This window comes from Tyto alba, unplaced genomic scaffold (assembly GCF_018691265.1).
Source record: "Tyto alba isolate M040663 unplaced genomic scaffold, T.alba_DEE_v4.0 Super-Scaffold_11, whole genome shotgun sequence".
In the NCBI taxonomy this organism is placed as follows: Eukaryota; Metazoa; Chordata; class Aves; order Strigiformes; family Tytonidae; genus Tyto; species Tyto alba.
The window spans coordinates 6,312,454-6,332,708 of NW_024881273.1; the positions used below are offsets into that span (position 1 = coordinate 6,312,454).

The 20,255-nt window shown below is 39.0% G+C and overlaps 1 protein-coding gene across 23 annotated transcripts in view; it reads left to right on the forward strand.

The window, feature by feature from the left end:
- FNBP1 (formin binding protein 1) overlaps positions 1-20,255 on the forward strand; it is a 102,752-nt gene that overhangs the window by 15,322 nt on the left and 67,175 nt on the right. For all 23 annotated transcript variants that reach the window (XM_042786563.1, XM_042786564.1, XM_042786567.1 and 20 more), the window contains exon 2: positions 16,795-16,910. In XM_042786563.1, coding sequence (XP_042642497.1) covers positions 16,795-16,910 — 116 coding nt within the window. The remainder of the gene's footprint in view (positions 1-16,794; positions 16,911-20,255) is intronic.

Genomic DNA, 20,255 nt, shown 5'->3' on the forward strand with positions numbered 1-20,255 from the left:
ACACAGGTCTCAAATCTCTCCTATCTCACAACTCTTCTGGCCTGGGGAAAAAGATAGTAATTTCTCTTGCACCCACGTTTGTTATGAAAGTTCTTATGTGTTATGCAATTGTAAACTACTGAATAGTTACTGTACTCTGAGGCAAAGTTAAAAAGTAAAATAGAGGGTATCTATTTTATTGCATCTTCTTACATTAAAAATCAATATAGTATGCTGATAGATACCTAAAATAGATTCTCTATACTAGAATTGCAATGTTTACCAGATGCTATAAAAAGTCAGTATGTCAGAAAGCCACGCTTCAAATTATTATTTTTGCAATATATATATTAATTCCTTTCAAATAGTCACACAAAAAATGATACACAACACCATCAAAATTTAATAACATCTGCTTAAAACCCTTGTGGTCTTTTAAAACCTTGTAGTCTTCTGAAGTTATGTGGGGGTGATATTTGCACATCCCTGATAAAGAGAAGATGGAATGTGTGTGTGTGTTCTTTTCATTTGAGGAGTTAATTACTTACTCCTTAAAGAGGTAATTGTGAGATGCCCTACATGGCCCTGCTCAAAAATAATAGGTTGTAAGAAATGGCTTCATCTTGCTTTATAGGCTGCTGCACTGTGAATATGCATTTGGATGTCACCAGAAAGTGAGTTTCTGTTTCCCCAATGGGTTGAGCTGCTCTCCACCTTTCAGCAAGCAGGCTCCTCCAGTTGAAGCAAGTGTGCAGAAGTAATACTGCAAGTGGGCTGTAACTTTTCTCTTGCTTCAGGAAAGAGTGAGCCTAAGTGACAGACGTTATTCTGCACATCACATTGTTTCCTGTTCTGCTGTGGAACAGAGCAGCTACAAGCTGACCTAAATTTATGGTTCTCTTGCGAGATGCCAGTCTTCTCTTGAGCTGTTTGCAGTATTTTTGTACATGAACTGGCTGTCTTTATTGCTATGTTGTCAGCTGCTTATTTTGAATGGCAGGCTTATGGAGAAGTGAATTTGTAACAGATTTTCATACAATTTGTGGAGGCTGTTTATTCCAATAGACCAGTAGAGTTGGGGAATCCATTGCTTTCTAGAAATGAAGCAAATGTTAGTTAGATTATCTCCCACAATAGTGGTAGAAAAGATCAGCACTGTATTTACCATCCTCTTTTGATACTTCATGATTTGTTATTGCTGTGATAGGAAAACACAAATAGCACATTATAATGTAAGCATTCCCTCTGTTTTTGTTTTAGTTCTTTTTACTGTTGTTGTTGTAGCCTCCTACTTGATCTTCCAAGAACGTGAGGAGAGTGGAAATCAGGATCGTGTAGCTGTGTAGTTTTATTCACAAAATTTCACTGCATGTGCTCTGTGCACAGCATACTTTTCTATGACATAGTCTTAGGAAAGCAATTAATTAAGAAATATTACTGTAAAATACACAGTGCTGTAATACTGACTCAAAACTTGACCAGCAGCTCTCCATTATTTCTATTATGAAGATTTTAATAACACTGAACCTTAGTTTGTGTTAGTCCTTTAACTAATAATGTCATGATTTATGTGGTGTGGTGGTCTTGTTTTTGTTTGTCTTCAAGACAGAATGCTTTTTATCGCTTTCCCAGTAATGAGTCCAAAGTACAGCAAGCAGCTTTACGCTTGGAAAAACTGTAGCACCCTTTCAGAAAATATCTTTGACGCCTCAGATTTTTTTCAGCCTGCTAACACATTCAGAACACAGGACAAGCAGCTTAAGATCTGAATGAGATTGTTCACCAAATGAGTTGGTGCAGCATATTAATTTGCTAGCACTTCTAAATGCTTGCAGTGTTACAAGAGCCTGAAATGTCACTAAAATACCAGGAGCTTTGTTGGCTCTAAACTCCTTAAAAGAGAGTTTTAAATTCTTGTCTGCTTGCTATATCCTTACCAGCTTTATAAAGAATTTAGAGATCTGTATTTGAAAGATGTTGTGCATGCTGGGCTTAGCAAAGTTAGTAAGAAACTTTTCCTGGTAGTATTAATTGTCTTGGAGTTCCATTGTGCTCTAGGTTTTACTGTATAGCTTGTTATTATATGAGGTACCTATTAGTGCTTTCATCTAGATGCCAATGAATACTTTTATTGCATGTTTTGGTATGTGTTTAATCTCAATGGACAGTCTAGGAGTTGTGTTTAAAAATAGCTGCCTTTACAGTTAGGTAAATGTGGCTTTAATAAGGCTGGATGCAATCAATCTGATTTTTTCATGTGTATTTGATCTTAAGTTTGTAAGTTGGTATTTAAATGCCAGAGTAGAACTGATACGACAATAAACCATTTTTCTTTTTTTGTCTCTGTGTAGTAAACCAAGATCTTTTCCCCAAAAACAGTCTGTCTGGCAGTTCTTGTAAAAGAGGGATATGAATGGATTTTTAAAACTACTAAAAGTTTCAAACTCTAGAAGTCTGTTTTTAAGGTCTTAGAATGGATACTTTTATTCAGAGATTGAACCCAAACATTTTGGTGACATCTGCCTAGATGGGTAAACCATAATGTTATTACCTGCTGCAGCAGAACTTCCATCTGAGGTTTATGAACTGGTACCAATTCAGTGTTCAGAGCTGGGAATTGAATATAAAGCTATCACAGCTGCATGCTTAGGAAACGGAATTTAAAAACCCCACAAATATTTAGTGCTGTCCTTTGTTTCACAGATACTGGATTTAGGCAAATATGTAGTACTGGGATATGGGATGGGCAGAAGCAAGTGGTCAGACTGGTGTCACTATGTGTGGCTTTTAATCTTTACTACAGTAAGCACTGTTTAAAATTGGGTAGTGCTTTTCTTCATGACTGTGTCTAAAAACTAGATTAGTAGAAGAATATTTACTGATGTAATTCCCATTAGAGTTGTGAAGATGTGTACTTATTCAAGTATTGTGAAGGTTTGAAATTGTACCGTCATTATTGTTACAGCTTGTCACAAGAAAACCCAATTACCCCTTTTGCTCAGCCAGGCTCACCTATCCAGCTCATGAGCAGAATATCTTTACTGAGGAAAGCAGTCCTTACTTAAAGGTTCAAAGGGTGTTGCTTTTCTTGCTCAGGATGGTGAAACATTATTTATTCCTGATGCTTAGGTTTCCAAGTCATATTGGTCAAAAGTGAGTGTAGTTGTTCATTTATTTCCATAAAATATTCTGACTATTTTGAGAGGCCAGAGGCTTTGTAGGGAGCCAGGCTAGAAGGTTTGTACAGTCAGTGCATGCCCTACTTTCTAGAAACTGTAATTTTAGGTTATCTTGGTTAGCACAGTATGGTTAGCATACTGAACTTGAGCTTTGTCCACTGGGGCTCAGAACGTGGCCTCACTGCAGCATCTTTGTGGGACAGGCAGCAAACCACGGTGTCTCGCTCGCTGTGCTGTGGTTCCCTGCTTGTCTGATTTCTCTGCGAACCGGTCCCTGTTTCAGAGCTGTTGGGTGTACAGGCAGCACTTAGCACAACGGGGCTGCTGTTAGAGCTGGGGGGGGGGGGGGGTGTCTTTGCTGCTGCTACAGCTTGCTTCACATGCACTTTAATCAGGTGGTTGGACACTTAAAACGTATGGGTGGTAGAGATAATTGTGTTATAAAACTCCAATTCCACGTGCTTTGTGAATGTCATGTTCATAGGGTCAGAAACACTGATTTCTTCCCATTTTACAATGTGTAGTGACACATGATCTCTCTGTTCTTGTTCGAATGTTTTAGTGTGATGCGGTTAAAGTTACCTCTTTAGATGCTTGTAATTGTCTCATGTTCTGTGGAGAATCTCAAGTATCCTTAAGTGAATAGCTTGGATGGCTCCATCGCAGTCATTGGGCTTGGCTGCTGCATGCTGCTCTATTGACTCTGCAAACCTGAAATGTGTGTGGGAGAACTTCCTTTTGTGCTCTAGCATGTAATTTAATTGATGTTTGTTTGGTAATTTGCCTCAGATTAAATTATTCGTTGTCACTACTGAACAAATGCTTTGTGTGCTTTTGGTAGGTCAGCATTTTGCACAATATTTCCCCTTCTTATTCCACCTACTGTGATGCATTCATTTATTTTTTGCTGCAATCTTATTATCGAGAACTCAGAGAGGCTTCTGTTGGGAGGAGAGGGGAGACCCAGGGGAGTTTGAGAGGTTTTATACAGTGATTATTTGGTTAAGGGAAAGGGATTACTTCTCCTTAGATTTAAACTTTGGTTTAACACAAGCTCACACTGTAATTAATGGGAGTTGTTACCTGAGGATAAACTGTATAGAAATGGAATAGAACTGAGCATGTGAGAATATGAGTATATGCTCTCTCCCTACAAAGGAAAAGAAACCTATCGGAATCCTTGTTTATTGATACGAGTATATACTTGAATGCACAGGTGGATGTTTCTGATCCCTAGCAGGACATGTCAGCGATACGGTTGCCACATTAGTTTTGGCTTGATCATAATGTAGTTTGTTAATCATCGATTAATCGTAGATTAGTTTTGTGGCCATGTACTCTCTCTTTTGCAGAGGGGGAGAGGCTTGGCAAGATTCAGTTTAAAGTTTGACTATTTTATGCAAGTGGGATCCGTCTGAAACAATGTTGTCAAAATCAAGACAAGTGGCCTCACCCTGCGAAGCGCTGCAGAGTGTGTGCAACTGCAGCAGGGGTTAGTCCCTTTTCTGAAGCATCTATCAGCTGAAAAGCGGAGATCAGAAAGGTAATAGGAAAATATTAGACAGGATGTTAGCTAAATGTCTTGGTTGCCATTTTCATAGCTGTAGGAAGAGTTAGGTCTTAAAGTAATAAAAAAGCAGTGTTACAAACCACAATAGCTGGATTTAAGGAATAGTGTCTCTTCAGTTTTTCTTCAGCTCTCTGCTTATTTTCTATTTCTGGCCTAGTTCCAGAGTTAATCTATTTTTTTTTTTCCAGTGTTGCTTGACTCCACAGAATGGAGTGTATATGAGTGGATAATACTGAATTATGAAATGCACTTTGAACAGACTTTGTTAACCACTTCTGAAGGGATCCGCTTTGTGTTTAAAATTTGAGTTGAATTTATGCCTAGGTTTGCAGACATTTAAAATGCTATGTACTCAGAAGGACAATTTTGTTCTATCTATTGCATTAGATTTCATGAATCATATATATCATTCTGAGAAGTCTCCTGTTTCAGAAACTTAACTATTTCTTGGATCGGAGGAGTAGCACCATATCTAATTTCTGGGCTAAGAATGGAATGCAATGGCAGATAGAAATACTTAAGGCGTAGTGGTAATCTTACTTGGCCCCGAGTGTGAAGTGGCCCTTGAAAAATCTAGGACTGTGTTTGTAGTGTCATGGTATTTAAGGTATTCTTTGAACCCTATCTGCAAAGGAGTATTTTAGTCTTTTTCAGCTGTTTGTTCCATTTAATATGGAAAAGAGGAGGGAAAAGTCAGTTTACAGAGTTGCGCTTTTGTTTGAACTTTAGGGGAGGATCGCGCTGGAGGAGGGAGGGCTTATTTTTTGACCCTAGGTATTGCCATTGCTCCAGTGATTCTAGGAGGCAGCTTCCAGCTAAGCAGAATCACAGTAACTTTTACAATATTTTTCTTTCCCAAGCCTGTGCATAAATGTCCCGTAAGGACACTGTGCCTGCAGTGGAGTTTGGTAGTCAGTTCTCAGAGTTTCACAGCCAGAGGAGGAGATGAAAGTGTGTCAGAGGAGAAAAGGCTGTTCTCTTTTGTTTAAGAAATAAATACATCTTTGTATTAGCATCTGTGTAGAAATGACGTTTGCATACATGTTCAATTCTGCCTCTGACAGATGATTTATTTAATGGAGATTAGGAGATCGGAAGTTTTGCTATTGAGAATACCAGGAATACCTGGCAAAGCCTTTACTATATTTATTTATTATTTATTTTCCCTTCAATGTCACCCAAATGGGCTATGCTCAGATCTAGGACATCGGGGACTCTTATTTTGTGAAGTTTAACAATGTCACAGATTTTTTTTTTTTTTTAAGAGGTTATATAAAAATAATCAAATTCCTCAAAAACAAACAAACAAAAAAAACCCCTCACCCAAATATTTATCCTCCAAAGAATTCAACAGAATGGGGTTGAAATTGAGGAGTTCCTAGACTCCAGCTGCATGCTTAGAGTAGCATTGTATTTGGAACAGTTTAATATTAGTGACAAAATTGTGCACTTTGAGGATTCATAGAACAACCTGGGTATTCTACATGATGAATCCAGTATGGCATTAGCTTACAAAGAAGTTGGGCAAAAAGCTAGTTTCCTCAAAATACATTCCCACAGAGTACTACAGTTTGAAGTATTGTTCTTGTGGATAAGATTCTATTATTGTAATTCAGTATGGTTTTGGATAATAGGGCAGAATTGCCTTTTTTCTTGTGTGTGTGTCATCTTTTAAATGGATCAGCAAGCTTGTTTGTTTTTCTATTGTAGTTATCCGTGCAATAAGCAGGAACAGTGTATGGTTCATTTTTAATAATTAGTACACAGCTGCCCAAAGGGGAAACTGTGGGCAAGAAATCTTGTTGATCGTTGTTTAAACAGCTGGTATTGTTAAGGGAGTGTTGCAGAATGGAAAAAAGAGGATGAAAATCAGTCAACAGTTAATCCAAAGATGTAGCCAAGCACCAAAAGACTTACTGGGAATTAGTTCTAAAATTGCATTTGTTCAAATTATTTCAGACTAAAAGAATGGGTGTGTACTAAATCGGGGAAGTGGGATGGTGCTGGGGAACAGTGAAAAGTTGCAACATTGTCAACTGAAAAACCTTACTGGAACAACAACAACATATATTTAGCATTGTTACCATGCTGCAACTCCTGAGGGAGGCAGCTCAGATCTGGAGCTCTGCTGCAGCTCATGATTTATACCATCCCAGCAGCACAGCTAAACGCACCAGGATCTGCTCATTTTCAAAGCTCTTGTTTATAACGCACAGAACAGTGAATCCCTGTGGGTCACTGCAGTTTTCAGGCTGTAGCTCTAGATACTGTCAGCAAAAACCAAATCCTTGTCCCATTCCTATTTCTTCAGGATGAGCAGAAGGAAGAGGTTAGCATTTCTTTGTTTTGTTTCTTTGTTTTTCAAACTAGTTTTGTGGGTATCATTAATGCTAATGGTAGAGATGCATCATCTCTCTGGGTCTCAGTAGATTTTAGTAGTTATGAGCTTTTGCTTAGCTAATGTGAGTCTGGATTTTAGGGTTTAGATTCTACTGCTTATCCCCATATCTAGTAGGAATAAGTTCACTGAAATTGATTGAATTGTGTTAGTATCACCAAAAGGAGACACAGCATGTGCATGTTTGTCTTCGGTTTAAATAACTGAACATGTACAGAAAGATTAAAATGCAGTCAGTCCTTCAAAAAAAAAAGTTGGTATTTCTGACCTTACATCTGCCATTAGTTGAGGTTTCTCTCTTATTATCTTGGTATTTAAATGCCTTCTTATATCCTAGGTTGTAATTTGCACATTATAATGTATTTTGAAACAAAACTGTGTCCCGTTCTGGGGTTTCTTACATGTATTTTATAAACAGAATTGTATGCTTGAAAAGAAGTGTTCATTTCTGAATGATCTGCTTATGACAGATGGTTTTGATTGTGGTGAAGTTGTGCAGTGCCTCAAACCTCAAAATGTATAAACTTATTGGAAGGAAATTAATTGCTGCTGCAGCATGGCTATCTATGAGAGGTATCTTTGGACATTGCAAAGTATGGTTTTTTGAGCCTTTTTCCTTATTCGAAGAAAACTAATACTCCTTTTCAAGAGCATGAAATTTTGATACCTGCAAGATGCACATTTCCTCTTTCAAGAGATATAAGACAACTTTCTTAGAAGCATCTCCCACTGATAACAGCAGATGAGTTGTATCAAGTCTCTAATGCCTCTGTATGGCCTTTTCAGGTAACTGAATAAAAACTAAGCAGCACCTACATAATGCTAGATGGATTTAGGTTCTTCCACATGTGCCATCCAAGGCATGTAATTTACATAATTTCACATCAAAATCTCCCTTGTTCCAAGAAAACCAGGCTTTTTTTTAGAAACGGACCGTCTTATTGTCCCTAACTATCCAGTATCCTTTGATTCAGTAGCTATTACTTTTAATCACCTATTGCTCACCAGCTCTGTCCCACTCTAGTTCAGTTGTTCACATCCTCCTGCCTTCCCAGTCCTGACAATTAATTATTCCTCCCTGTCTTACCTCTTGCAGCATCTTTTTAAGCTGCTGCAGTACCAGCAACCACATCCTCTCTCACCTCCCTTCCTGGCTGCTGTGTTAGCACTGTTACTTACCCTGTTGCTATAGAGGGACCACAAGTTCTGCTTTACCACATCCTTTGTAGGATACAAGGGGCTAAGGGGGAGGAGAAGGCTTGGTTTGACACCGGGATGGCAGAGGTGGAGGGTTTGGGCTCCGGTGAGGAAGGCTGTGTGCTGTAAGAGCAGCCCTGAAGTCAAGACCAGGAGGTTTGTCAGGAGCATCTGCTCCTCCTGGAGCTCCACTGCTCCTGCACCCGTGCCTGGGTGGCAGCAGTGACTCAGAGGCTTCTGGCTGCTGCAGGAAGGAGTAGTTTCAGTTCACGGTTTAAGCTGTCAGCAGGGAGAATTGTACATTAAGAGTGTGTGTGTGTGAACATCTTGGCAGTTGATGACACTGGTTGTACTCACAGAGGGAAGTGTCCTCCCCTGAGCCATGTGTCAGGTTTTGCAAGGCTTCCATAATAGGTGTTAAAGTGGGTCACCAACGCGAGCGCTCAGGCTGTGCTCCCGCTGACCAGGCAGGCAGGAGGAGGTGTCTTGCTACCAACCTGATGCTCAGTGCTGCTGCTGAGGGAGCTGCTCGCCCTTCCTCCCTCCTTCCTCTTCTTTCAAAGCCCGCTGGTTGACTTTGCACCGCTGTTCGTTGTCATGTTTTCAGTAACCTACTACTGTGATTGAGAGTCTGGTGTTGTGCATCATCCTCTCTACGGTGAGGTCATAAGCTACACTAGAATGAAGACAAGCTCAGCATTTTCATTAGTGGTGGATATACCTTTGCAGCTTTGGGTCTTTTTGTTAGATGTTGCAATTTAATTTGTTCCCCGTGAGCCGTGAAAATCTGGTTGCGCTCCCAGAACTGGCCTTGCCTCAGGGTGGCTGTAATATTCGTTTTGCTATCCGGGTGCTGGCCTCTGCTCAGGTGGATTTTTTTAGAAGTGCTTCTCGTTTGACTCCAGTCAGGTTTCCATCAAGGTAGGATTAGGATATGGCCGAAACCTGCCTGTGAGACAGCACTTCTGCTTAATTAGCAGGAGGGGTCACTCTTGAGTTTGTGGAAGGTGGTTTTCTGGGTGGAGCTGAGTGTGGTTGGTCTCAGGAGTAATTAAGCCTTTGCTATGCAAAGGGCCTTGCTATTATACTGGGGCAACAGTGTTTCCAATCCAAATTAAACTTGTCATAAACATTAGAACTTATTTTGCTTTACAGCTTCAGCAAAACGCTTAAGAGAGTAAGCATTTCAAGGCTGAAATATAGACCAGAAACTGCTTAATTCATAATGTTTATTGGAACAAGTAGGACAATTAGAGGTGAGTTTATCTAGCAACATAAAAGATATTTCAACATGAAACATAGTCTGTTTCCACTCTTGATTTCTGAGGTTTCTCCCCACCTCCCAAGTTTGAAATGCAATCAGTTGCCTAATGATGCAGCAACGAATCTTATTTTTGTGTCTGTTTGCTCCTAACTAGATCAAGTTCTGAGGTGAATCAGAAGAGATAAAAGAATAGTTAAAAATCTTTAGGGCTCTATGGAAAAATGACTTTAAGGGATGTCAATGAAGGGGAAATGGAGGCAGGAATGTAAGATGGATTTTTTTTTTTTCCTTGGGTATTTACTATTCAGCTCAATCAGAAATGTGCCTGTTTAAGGTGAAAAGTCAGGAAGAATTTAGTTAATACTTAAATGGTAAAATGAAACTAAACATGTAGATGAATAGGAGTTCCGTGAGAAAAATGCATGTCATCATAAAGAGTTTTGTGAATGAGAACTCGCATATACAGGGGTGATGGAATGGTAGATTCATAAAACAGCCAGTAAAGCCACAGCATCCTTTGAATGTAAACCAGAACGAGATGGTCTCCCTGTCCCATCGGTATGTCTTCCATGGTGCTCTTAGTCTTCCTTCTCTGTGCTGTGTGAAGCAACAGGTTAGTTGTCATACTTAATGTATTTAACATGTATAAACACGGATGTTTCAGTTCTCATTAACTGAGGATTTCACTGTAGCGACAAGTTTTGTGTGGGAAGTTGTCTCATCAGTAGTGGCTGAGTCAACAGATGCTGAAAGTGCTTTCATATTTTCTGCTCATTTCTCTTTTCTGGAAGTCTCTTGCAGTGGTAGCTTGTACTTTATGCATTTTCTTTCATTATAATTTGCCTAAATACAGTTAACATTTGCATATAGCTTTATTGTAGGTCTCTGAGGATCTGTGATCTGAATTCTGTTGTATTCTGCTAGCACTGTAGATCCATATGGGACTTAACCAAGCCTGTGAAGTTCTCATCATCTCGTTAATTATTTTTATAATTTGAAGTTGTTAAACCATGCAATCTAAAAAAGTAATTTAGAATTTGAACAATGTAATGCATCCTCGATCTTCACTTTAATTCCTCTTTGACTACAGAAATGGTTGTTTTTAAAAAAAAAAAAGGGATGTGGGAGGAGAAGGTATGAACCAGAGATGAAAAATAGCATTTAATTCCCCTATTCCTACTTAAGTTTTTAGGACAGTGGATAAACAAGTAATTTTGGGAGGAAACAGAATTGAACTATCTGGAGAAAGAGACAGTAGAAAGTCTTCAAATATTCTTAACATTTAAGAATCACTGGTCTTTTATTATGTTGCCAGATTAGAATTATAGGAGTATGCTAAATATGAAAGCTTTGTTTTTCTGTTATTAGCATCTGAATTTTCAGCATATTCTTTTTTCACTACTTGTCTCTATTAGCGTTGTTCTTAATTTCACACTCCCGCACCACTGCCTCTGGCAATAGCAGGAGGAGTGACAGTGACAGTTCAGCCTACTTACTGGTACAGTAAACACTGGCACCTAACTAAACTGAGCAGGTTTGACACAGTGATTAAAAATTGTGGAATTATTTCGTAAGATCTCCCAGAATCTAATGTTTTGTTACATTTGAAACCAAATAGAAGTCCCAGGACTCCTGGCCTAGGTGTATGGTGGAGTTGGACTCCATGTCATCAGCTTTTCCGTTTGTGAAAAGCACTTCCCAGACCCGGGGAGTACAGCGACCTGAGTGAGTGGTGTCTGGCTGCAGAGAGGCTGTAACTCAAGAATAGTGAGGACACCCCATTTATTTCAGTAGATGTTAATGCTGAAGCTCCTTGGTGGCAAATTAAGGTCCCATCCATCACTGGATCTGAACAAGCCTTGTGTTGAACTATTTTGCAATAGATGGAAGCACTCTTGAAAGAGGAAGGAATATCTTACTGAGCTGATCTTCAAAGACCACATGAATAACACTTTCTTTATTGCTCAGTAATTGGTTGTACTTGATGTTATGTGGCTTAGAAATGGGAAGAAAGCTTTTCTTTCTTTTTTTTTTTTTTTTTGTTTTGTTTTGTTTTGTTTTGTTTTTTTTTTAAATGGCTAACTTTCTTCTTCCCGAAATACTTTGCATAGCTGGGGAATGTGACTTCAGGAGAGAACAGTTGAGAAGTGAGGGGATTTGACAGCTTAAAGTAGCCATTAAAATGAGGAAAAGCAAATAGGCAGTACTATTTCCATTTTAAGCATTGTCAATGTAACAAGCATGCAGCTGAGTTTCAGAAAGAATGCCTGAATGTGAGGTTGTTTGGGCAGTGGTAAAAATACTGGGAGAGAATTAATGGAAACAGAAATGAAGTTAAAAACACACTTTGCCTTAGGGATAAAATTTTCAAAGCATTCTGGGTACTTGAATGTCCAATTCCCATTCGAGTTAATGACTAAAGTTCTTTCCTTTTTTGAGCTTTAATTTTTGGGTGCGTGCTCAAGACTTAAACTCTGAACAAATACGAAGATGCTGTTTCAAGCAGCTTGCAGCAGAGACTCTGCTTTCCCACCCACGTGTAGTCAGGTGGGTCAGCTCATATATTCAAACTCCTCCATCGCTTGGGGAAGGCATGAAGTGTTTGTACTGGCACGTTTGGCAGGTTGGAAAGCCAAAGGCCATAGGCAGTAATGTGAAGGCTGTGGTGGGAGCCTGCTGTGATATAGAACTCATTGTCAGTGCAGTGTTTTGCTCAAGAGTGTCCTTAGATGTAAACCAGTATCTGAGTCAGAGGAAAGTAGCGAATGCTTCTAGAACATGTTTTGGTGTTTCTTTTTCAGAGAAAACAGGTGCAAAGTGACCTCTTGTTTCCCCCCCTGCACTGTGGTCCGGTGGGAGCATTCTTGCTGAACGCTGTCATGCTTCTTGTCTTGCGGGTTTTTTTTTTTCCTTGAAGAATGCTAAAGCCATGTGGAATTTATTGTTTCCTAATGCAATCCCTAACTGGAAGGGTGAGAAGACTGCAAAAATGAACAGAGGAGACTATGTATGTTGAAACTGAAAGCTGAAACAGCAGCTCAGGAGCCATCTTCCAGCCGATGACTGAACCTGCAGAGCTGTAGTGAGTGGCACACTTTACCTGCTAAACCTGGATCCACCGCTGGCAGGGATGGTGTGCTTTGTGCTGAAACCAAGTGCTGCTCTCATTAGACTGCTCCTGGTTGTAGAGCCAAGTTCCTTCAGAGCAGGGACAGAGAAATCCCCACGAGCTGCACTATTGCTTCATTTTGAAAGGTAGATGCTTCCCCAGCCACCAGCCTCTTCTGGCTTCAGTGGGACACTGATACCTTTATTGATCTCTGTGTTTGAAAATCTTCATTGAGTTTTACAGTTTGAGTACGAGAAGCTTCTTGCACCTGATGCTACAAGTACTTGAGTTAACCAAAGCACTAGCTAATTTACTGATGACATTGCCCCCCTCATGAGACTTCTTTGTTTGCTGGGATTAGTTACTATGAAGAGCTATTTTTCAGCTGTAAATGATTCTGGAGTTCAGTGCCAACAGAAATGAAACATAGTACTGGGGTCTGGGAATCTTTTGAAGAACTTACTTTTCTAGCAGTCTGCTTCTGAGAGATCTTTTGTGGGAGGCAGTCTGTGATGGAGAAGGGTGAAAATGCAATTTTTAAGGATATTAAAACTAGACCAAATTTGCTGCGGAATAGTTGAGATTTTTTTTAACTCTCCACATTCCATGTGTTAATGCACTTTTGTAATGAAATTTGGAAATACTAAAGCAAATTTAAAATAATATCTTTTCAATATTGACTGTTTGAAGGCATGATATTGTTGTTAATTGCTCTCAAAAATCTCTTTTTTAAAGTTCTGGTTTTGCACTGATTGCATGCATCCCTGGATTTTGGGATTCCATTAATTAAAGGTTATGCTTTACAATTAAAGCATTCTGTGTACTCTGTCATCCCAGCAATTCACTGGCTGTAACACAGAGCCTTTGCCTGCCTTCAGCTTGCTGAGCAGATCCATGAAACAAGGAGGACCATCTGTGTTGGGTCTCTCTGGCTGCACTGCCTTTCCTTGGGATTCTTGTGCTCATCAAGTGATAGTGTTGCTACTTTTAATGACTATTTTCATCCTTAACACAAAAAAGAGAAGGGTTAATGGAATACTTGACCCCAGTGTAACACACTGTTGTGGGGCGTTGGCTGCTTAGTGAAATGGCACTTGGGCCAAAACTGTTCCATGCCTGGCAAAGGACAGAAACTCTTCTCTTTAGCAAACTTTTCATCTTGTCTTGCTTCTTTATAGCAGAGGTCACTGCTTGTAGTTTATCTGATTTGAGATTCTGGTTGCAGCTCAGCTCAGGACAAGTGTCTCTGCTTACTTTATAAATTGAAAGTAAGCATCTTCATACAGCTGGTCTATCTGACAGTTGCACCACGGTGTGTTTGCCTGTCCACTGTACATCATGCAGTTTTCTTTCACCAAACTTGACATAGTGAGGCCACTGAAACAGTCCAGCAGATCCATCTATGGGATAACAGACCAAACTAAGGTAGCTACCTGGAGCCATTTTCAGGATTTTATTCATACTCTGACCTAAATGATGTTTTGAGAATTGAGTCAGGGTGGTGGTGATGGTGGTGGAAGAGGTTTGGACAAGCCACCACCAAGACAACCTTTCCACGGTGAACCTGCTCTATCTTTCTGTGCTGTTAGCAGTCCGAATTACCTTGAAAGGCAGGATCTCCTTGAAAGGCATTCTTTCCTGTGGGAAACCGTGACCTTTTCTCTTTGTATGGGGTTGCAGTAGGTCACTAAGTTAGTTTTTTGCTACTGGGATGGTATATCTGATAAGGGTGGCTTAATTTGCTTACAGGGATTGGGGGAGTGGATTTCCCTCCCTGAGATTTTTCTTCTCAAAGTTGAGTGTGTGAATGCATGTAAACTTGTGAGTAATGGGCTGTCTTGTAGGTATTTATTTTCTATGCATGTGTTTATGTTAAATAATGTAAACTGTGGAAGACTAGGGTGTGAGATAGCTATAAGAACTATTTATCAGAAATCCTAAAAGGGCCATGTTTGCACTACTTTCTGGACACCAGCATAATCTGAGAGATTCAGAGGTTGTATGTTTGAAGCAGAGCAGAAGGTGCCTCGTGATCCTGGCATTGTGTTCCAGCCAGCACACCATGTTCCTTCCTGACCTGTGCCCTCTGGGAGGAGGAGAAGTCCGTGGTGTTACCCGTGTCATCTTTGTGTTCTTCCAGTTGTGAAATTGTCTGAAATAAGGATTTGTCTATATGTAAATATGTACTGGCTTAGTCCATGTCTTTGCTTTCTGCAGAATATGTACATCCTCTTTTTGAGTGAATGATGTTACATTGGTTTAAGGGTGATTGATATTTCTGGAAGTCAGTCTTCTATTCTGTGTAGTTTGATTTTTTTTTTTTTTTTTTTTTTTTTTTTTCTCCCCCCCCAATAGCCTTTAACCGCTTCTTTTTAGTTCCTGGGGAATGGAGCTTAGAAGTTCTTTACTATTTTTGTCACTTTATCCTATTGCCCTTTTGCTGTTCTCCTCCCAGTGCATCTAATTGACTAAAACTGATGTAATTTAAAGTGAAGCCTGGACTGGTTTGGCTGAATTGGCTTAAAATGGTACCTTATGCCAAACCAGAGCAAATATGCAGATGCACAAACACTGTGTGTCGTCTTCCATGCATATTACCTGCTGTCTTAACTAGCTTCTTGCTAGGGTTTTTCAAAGTTCCTCCTCTTACATATAGTTTCTGTCTCTCCCCTTCAAAATACAGCTAAAGCAGTTTTGTAGCAGCTTCTGTGTACATGACTGGTTTGTTCAATGCTGGAAGAATCTCTTCTGATATTGATCTAACTTACTGTCAGAGCCAGATATGCTACAAAGCAGAAAGTGGTATTTGCTTAAAAGTGACATATTCCTAAACTAGGCTTCATAGTAGTTTTCTGTTATTTTTCTACTATGTGCAGCTAAGGAAGTAGGCTTGCGTTGCTTTGATAACATTAAATGATAGCTCTACAAGCTGAAAGTCACAAGCACAAATCTTTGGCAGATAGAAAGAAGCATCGCTTCTGTCAGAAGCTTTGATTGTGGCAGCTAAGCATCTGACCCAAATCTATTGCTGTGTACAACTTTTTTGGAATATGTTGCAAATCTAACCATTGTGCTGTAGATGTACAAATTTATTCTTCATTTTCCACGTAAACCATAATGGAACCTGATGCCATATAAACCAGACTGATAATAAAAACCTTGTTTATAATGTATTTCTGTCAGGATAAGTATTCAGTGTATCACAATTCAAGTATTTTTCGAGTCTTGGAGAAACATTGACTTCTGAAATGCTGTGGAATGGATGATGATGGAATTTGAGTATTGTTGAAGTAACCAAATTTTAAAAAATAAGGTAATTTTAGGTTAAATCTGCAGATAGTAATAAACGGGCTTGGATAATTAATTTGGATTTAGAGTTGCTTAATTTCTCTTGGCATTTGCAAATCCCAAACTGACTTGTGGAATGTTCTTGATTGAAAAAGATTTTATTGAAAACATGTGTGACTGTTTCTGAGGGCAACAATATTTGAAGAACAAAGTATCAACTATATAAGTGGAGGTGGAGAAAAAAACTTACTGTAAACATAGCTAATGTAACTTTTTGCATCATCATTTGTTAGTATGTTTCTGATTTAGAACAAAACAGGCTATAGGGGAAGTCAATTCTGTTCTGTAAAAAGATTATTAGCTGTTCTAAATGATACTTTAAATTCATAACACTGACAAAGCTGGAGTCTAAATCTATATTTTTAAGATGAAAATCAGAATTATTAATTAGGAGTAGACCCTAAATTCATGGAACTCCTATTAACTCTTCGGAGTAGAGTAAAATACTGGCAAGAGTATCTATTTCTTATCTTTTGTCTAAGTCTTTATGTTAGAAGATGGTATTCAGTAGAATTGCCAGGATTTCTGAAATGAAACTGATTCAGAAATGAAGAATGAAGAATGTTACTGAGTTGGTCTCATCTTAAGACAGATTTCTGTTGATTAAAAACCTGTGTCACTGCAAAAATGTCTAACTGTGGTAATGGAAAATATTAGTAACACTTTCTTTATGGTGATATGCACTTTGGAAATTATTTTTAGTAATATCTGTGTTTAATGGGACTAAACTATTTTTTTGATTCATTGCAGGACCAGTTTGACAACTTAGAAAAACACACGCAATGGGGTATTGAAGTTCTGGAAAAGTACATCAAGTTTGTAAAAGAAAGAACAGAGATTGAACTCAGCTATGCAAAGCAGCTTAGGTAAGTTGATATGTAAAGTCCTGGACTTTGAGTTGCATCTGTTCAGAGCCTGTAATCATCTGTAAGTTTACTGTTTCAGTGCTGGTAGTTCTGTTTATAATAATGACTTATAGGGAATAGCTTTAGTTTAGAGAATGGAAAGCTAAAGTTCATTTAAGATACTGTTTTATCTCTGCTAAAAATCACATGTTTTGCAAAAAGAAAGGTTACTTAGGTGACTGAGTAGCATACTAGGGCTTACTCACAATTTTTGCATGATTAATGGCTCAGGCTTTGAGGATAGCATTGTAATGTTTTCCATGAAATTAGGACTGCTGCGTGTAAATGCTGAAGGGCTTAAGAATTCAGCAGAAAAATGATCATTTGTTGTAAGACAAAGTTTAGGGTTTCTTTTCATAAGACAGGCTCTTTTTGAATGCGTGTTAGAGAAACTGCAGGACAGAAAGTCAGTCTCAGCACTTGGAAATTTTGTCTCTGTAGTTAGCCAGGTTGCAGCCTGAGATTTGAATTCTGACAGTATTATAATCTTGCCACTGTTATTGCGATGTGTCTCCTGAACAGAGTAGAGATCCTGTGAATTTATCTCAAGTAGCTAAATTACTGGAAATTCCTGATGGGTACTTTTCTACATACCTGGTTCAACCATCAGGTTGTAGATTGTAGGTAGAGACAAGTGTATGTGAACCAGACCCAGAAAACATATTCCCTGAGGTCAGTGGGGAAGGGGTACTGAGAATCTTCCAACAATGAGTAGCTCTTACCCTGCTTCTTTCAGTAGGGTAGAAAAAAATGAGAAGTGAACAGGGGTTAGAAGGGAGTACAACATACAGACAGTCCTGCTGCTGCTGAGAGGCTGTGGTACAATATTGTTGGCAGTCACTAGTTTCCAGGGTAATAAACTGGAGATGGTGGAGCTGTGGAGGGGAGTGGAGGGCTTCCTAACCCCTCCAGTAAATCCATACCTTTTTTTGCATGACTATAATAAGTATTGGAATTCCTTCCATCTTCTCAGTGTCTATAGATACTGAGATCTGAGGTTCTAATGGATCTTTATATATCTAAAGCACAATGTCTATTAAAAAAAAAAAAATTACCCAGAATTTTTGATGCTTGTGTTAGAATGGATTTGTGTTGCACGACCAATGGCCTGTTCTTCACGAGGCACTGGCAGTTGATAAACCCCTGCCTTTATGGTTATGTGCTTTCTCAGGGGAATGCCACAAGGATTCCCCAGGGTTTCTGCTATAGAAGAGCAGGAAACAGAACATGTCTTTTGCAGGAACAAATTGCTCACATCCTATGGAGATGAGAAGAGATTGAATTACAGAGGCGAAATGAGCTGGAAGAAGGAGAGTATGACTGGACTGGAAAACCCCAGCAGAGTATCTGTGTAGGCAGGCCAGTTTTATGAAGAATCACATACTAGACTCAGTGAATTTCATAGGATGAGAAATTTCAGGTGTAAAGAGTGTAATTATGAAAATAAACACATAAACAAAATTTTTAAGGATTTTGGGAGATCATTTTACTTGTGACTGTCTAGAAATTCTGAACTCCTGTTCTGTCCTAGACTTTACAACAAAGTTGGTCAATTTGTTTCTTCTCTCTGTATTTTAATTCCTCATGCTTAGGTACATTTGCCCATGTCCCCACTGCTCCAGGTTATGATTTGAGGACAGATATATTCATCCCTGAGGAACTCTTAAACACACTGCTGTTCGGAGTCATCTTAGAATTTAGAGCTACAAAAGAAAAAACAAAAATGTAGGCTTGTCAAATGTTGAGATAAAACAGTGCTGGACATTAAAAGCAGATGCGTGATTTTTTTTTTTTTTTTTAAAAATAAATGTCCTCAAGCCTGGTGCAAACCTTTCTTGTATCACATCTATTTGGTGTGAAAGGGCTGCAGCTTATCACTGCATGTCATAACATGCAGACGTACTATTAAAAAAGGACAAGTTAACACAGGATACTCCTGTGGATTTAACTAAAAGTTTTATTTATAGTGTAAGTAAAGCTGCTGAACTTTATTTCCTTCTGTGAAACTTGTGTTGTCTGCTTGGTCTTTGAGCTGCCTAGCTAGCTATTCTTCCTGTCTGACTTACATCTCAGCCTGGTCATCTGCTGAAGTTTAATTGGCTTCTATTTTAAAATGTTTCTGTCCTTCCTCTTTATAATTCAGCAGATATATACATAGGTGGTGGGTTGTTTTTTTAAAATATTAAGTTAGATCTACATACTTGCAGGAAGCATCACATTAATCTGGTTATGCTACTGGAAAAAACTCCCCAGTGTCCCACACCTTACATGTTGTGCCTACACTATTCAAGCCCTGCTCGTAGCATTTACAATCGATCCTGGTTTGAGAGTCCAGTTCAGATTTGACATGATTGTTTTCTTAGTTGTTTTACATTATAATTGTTTGGTCTTTAGACTAGAAAGGAGGTGTTGCAGAAATTATGGTAGAGTGTTCACTTGTTTCTCTGTGTTTTGTTTTGATCTTCCCTTGGATGTTGACATGTTGAACAAAGTGGTGTTTTGTTGTCCTCCTTCCCTAGTCACTGCTTACCTAACGGCACACGCGCTTTGAGCATCACCGTGTGTCAAAAGCATTGCCTAATGTGACAATGGATAGATGGCCTTGAGGAATACGTACTGGAAAAAAATGCTTAAGATATCGGGATAATCTGAGAATCAGGAACCTCTGATGGATGATAAATGTGAGAGAAAGAGCAAGATGTCAAAAAAGTGGAGATAAGGGAGTGAAGAAACAAGCTGGAAAGACAGAAAAAATGATACAGAGTGAGAGGCAAATAGAAACATGAATTGGAGACAAGCTCACAGGATCTTTCCAGAATTACTATTTCATTGCTGGTCTTTGTTCTTACGTATTAGTTCCCTCTTCAATCCCTGTTAGCTGTCATTGCTTCATGACCTTGAACCTGGGAAGTGCTGGTGTTCTGGTCATGACATTGCATGATTGCATGCTGAACTTCAGCAACACTTCTGGATTCAATATCACTTCTGGGTTTTTTGTGTGCAGCCTGGTTAAAACCCTATGTAAGCTTTTGATTAAAAAAAACAAGGAGGGGACGGAATCTAAAACTTCAAATATATAGACTACAGTTTATGTGTTCTGTAAAGTACATAGAAAATAATAAAATGTTTAATCCCGATGCTAATCCTTGTTACGTGCTTTCATAATATTTTTTTTTTCTGTGAAAGCATACTGGCTGGATTTTTTTTGCCCCAGCTCCAAAGCATTTCTACACCTTTAAAGATTCTCAAGAAGTTAGTAGCTGTGTATGTCAGAAATAATTGGGCAGCATGACAGTGCAGGGAGAT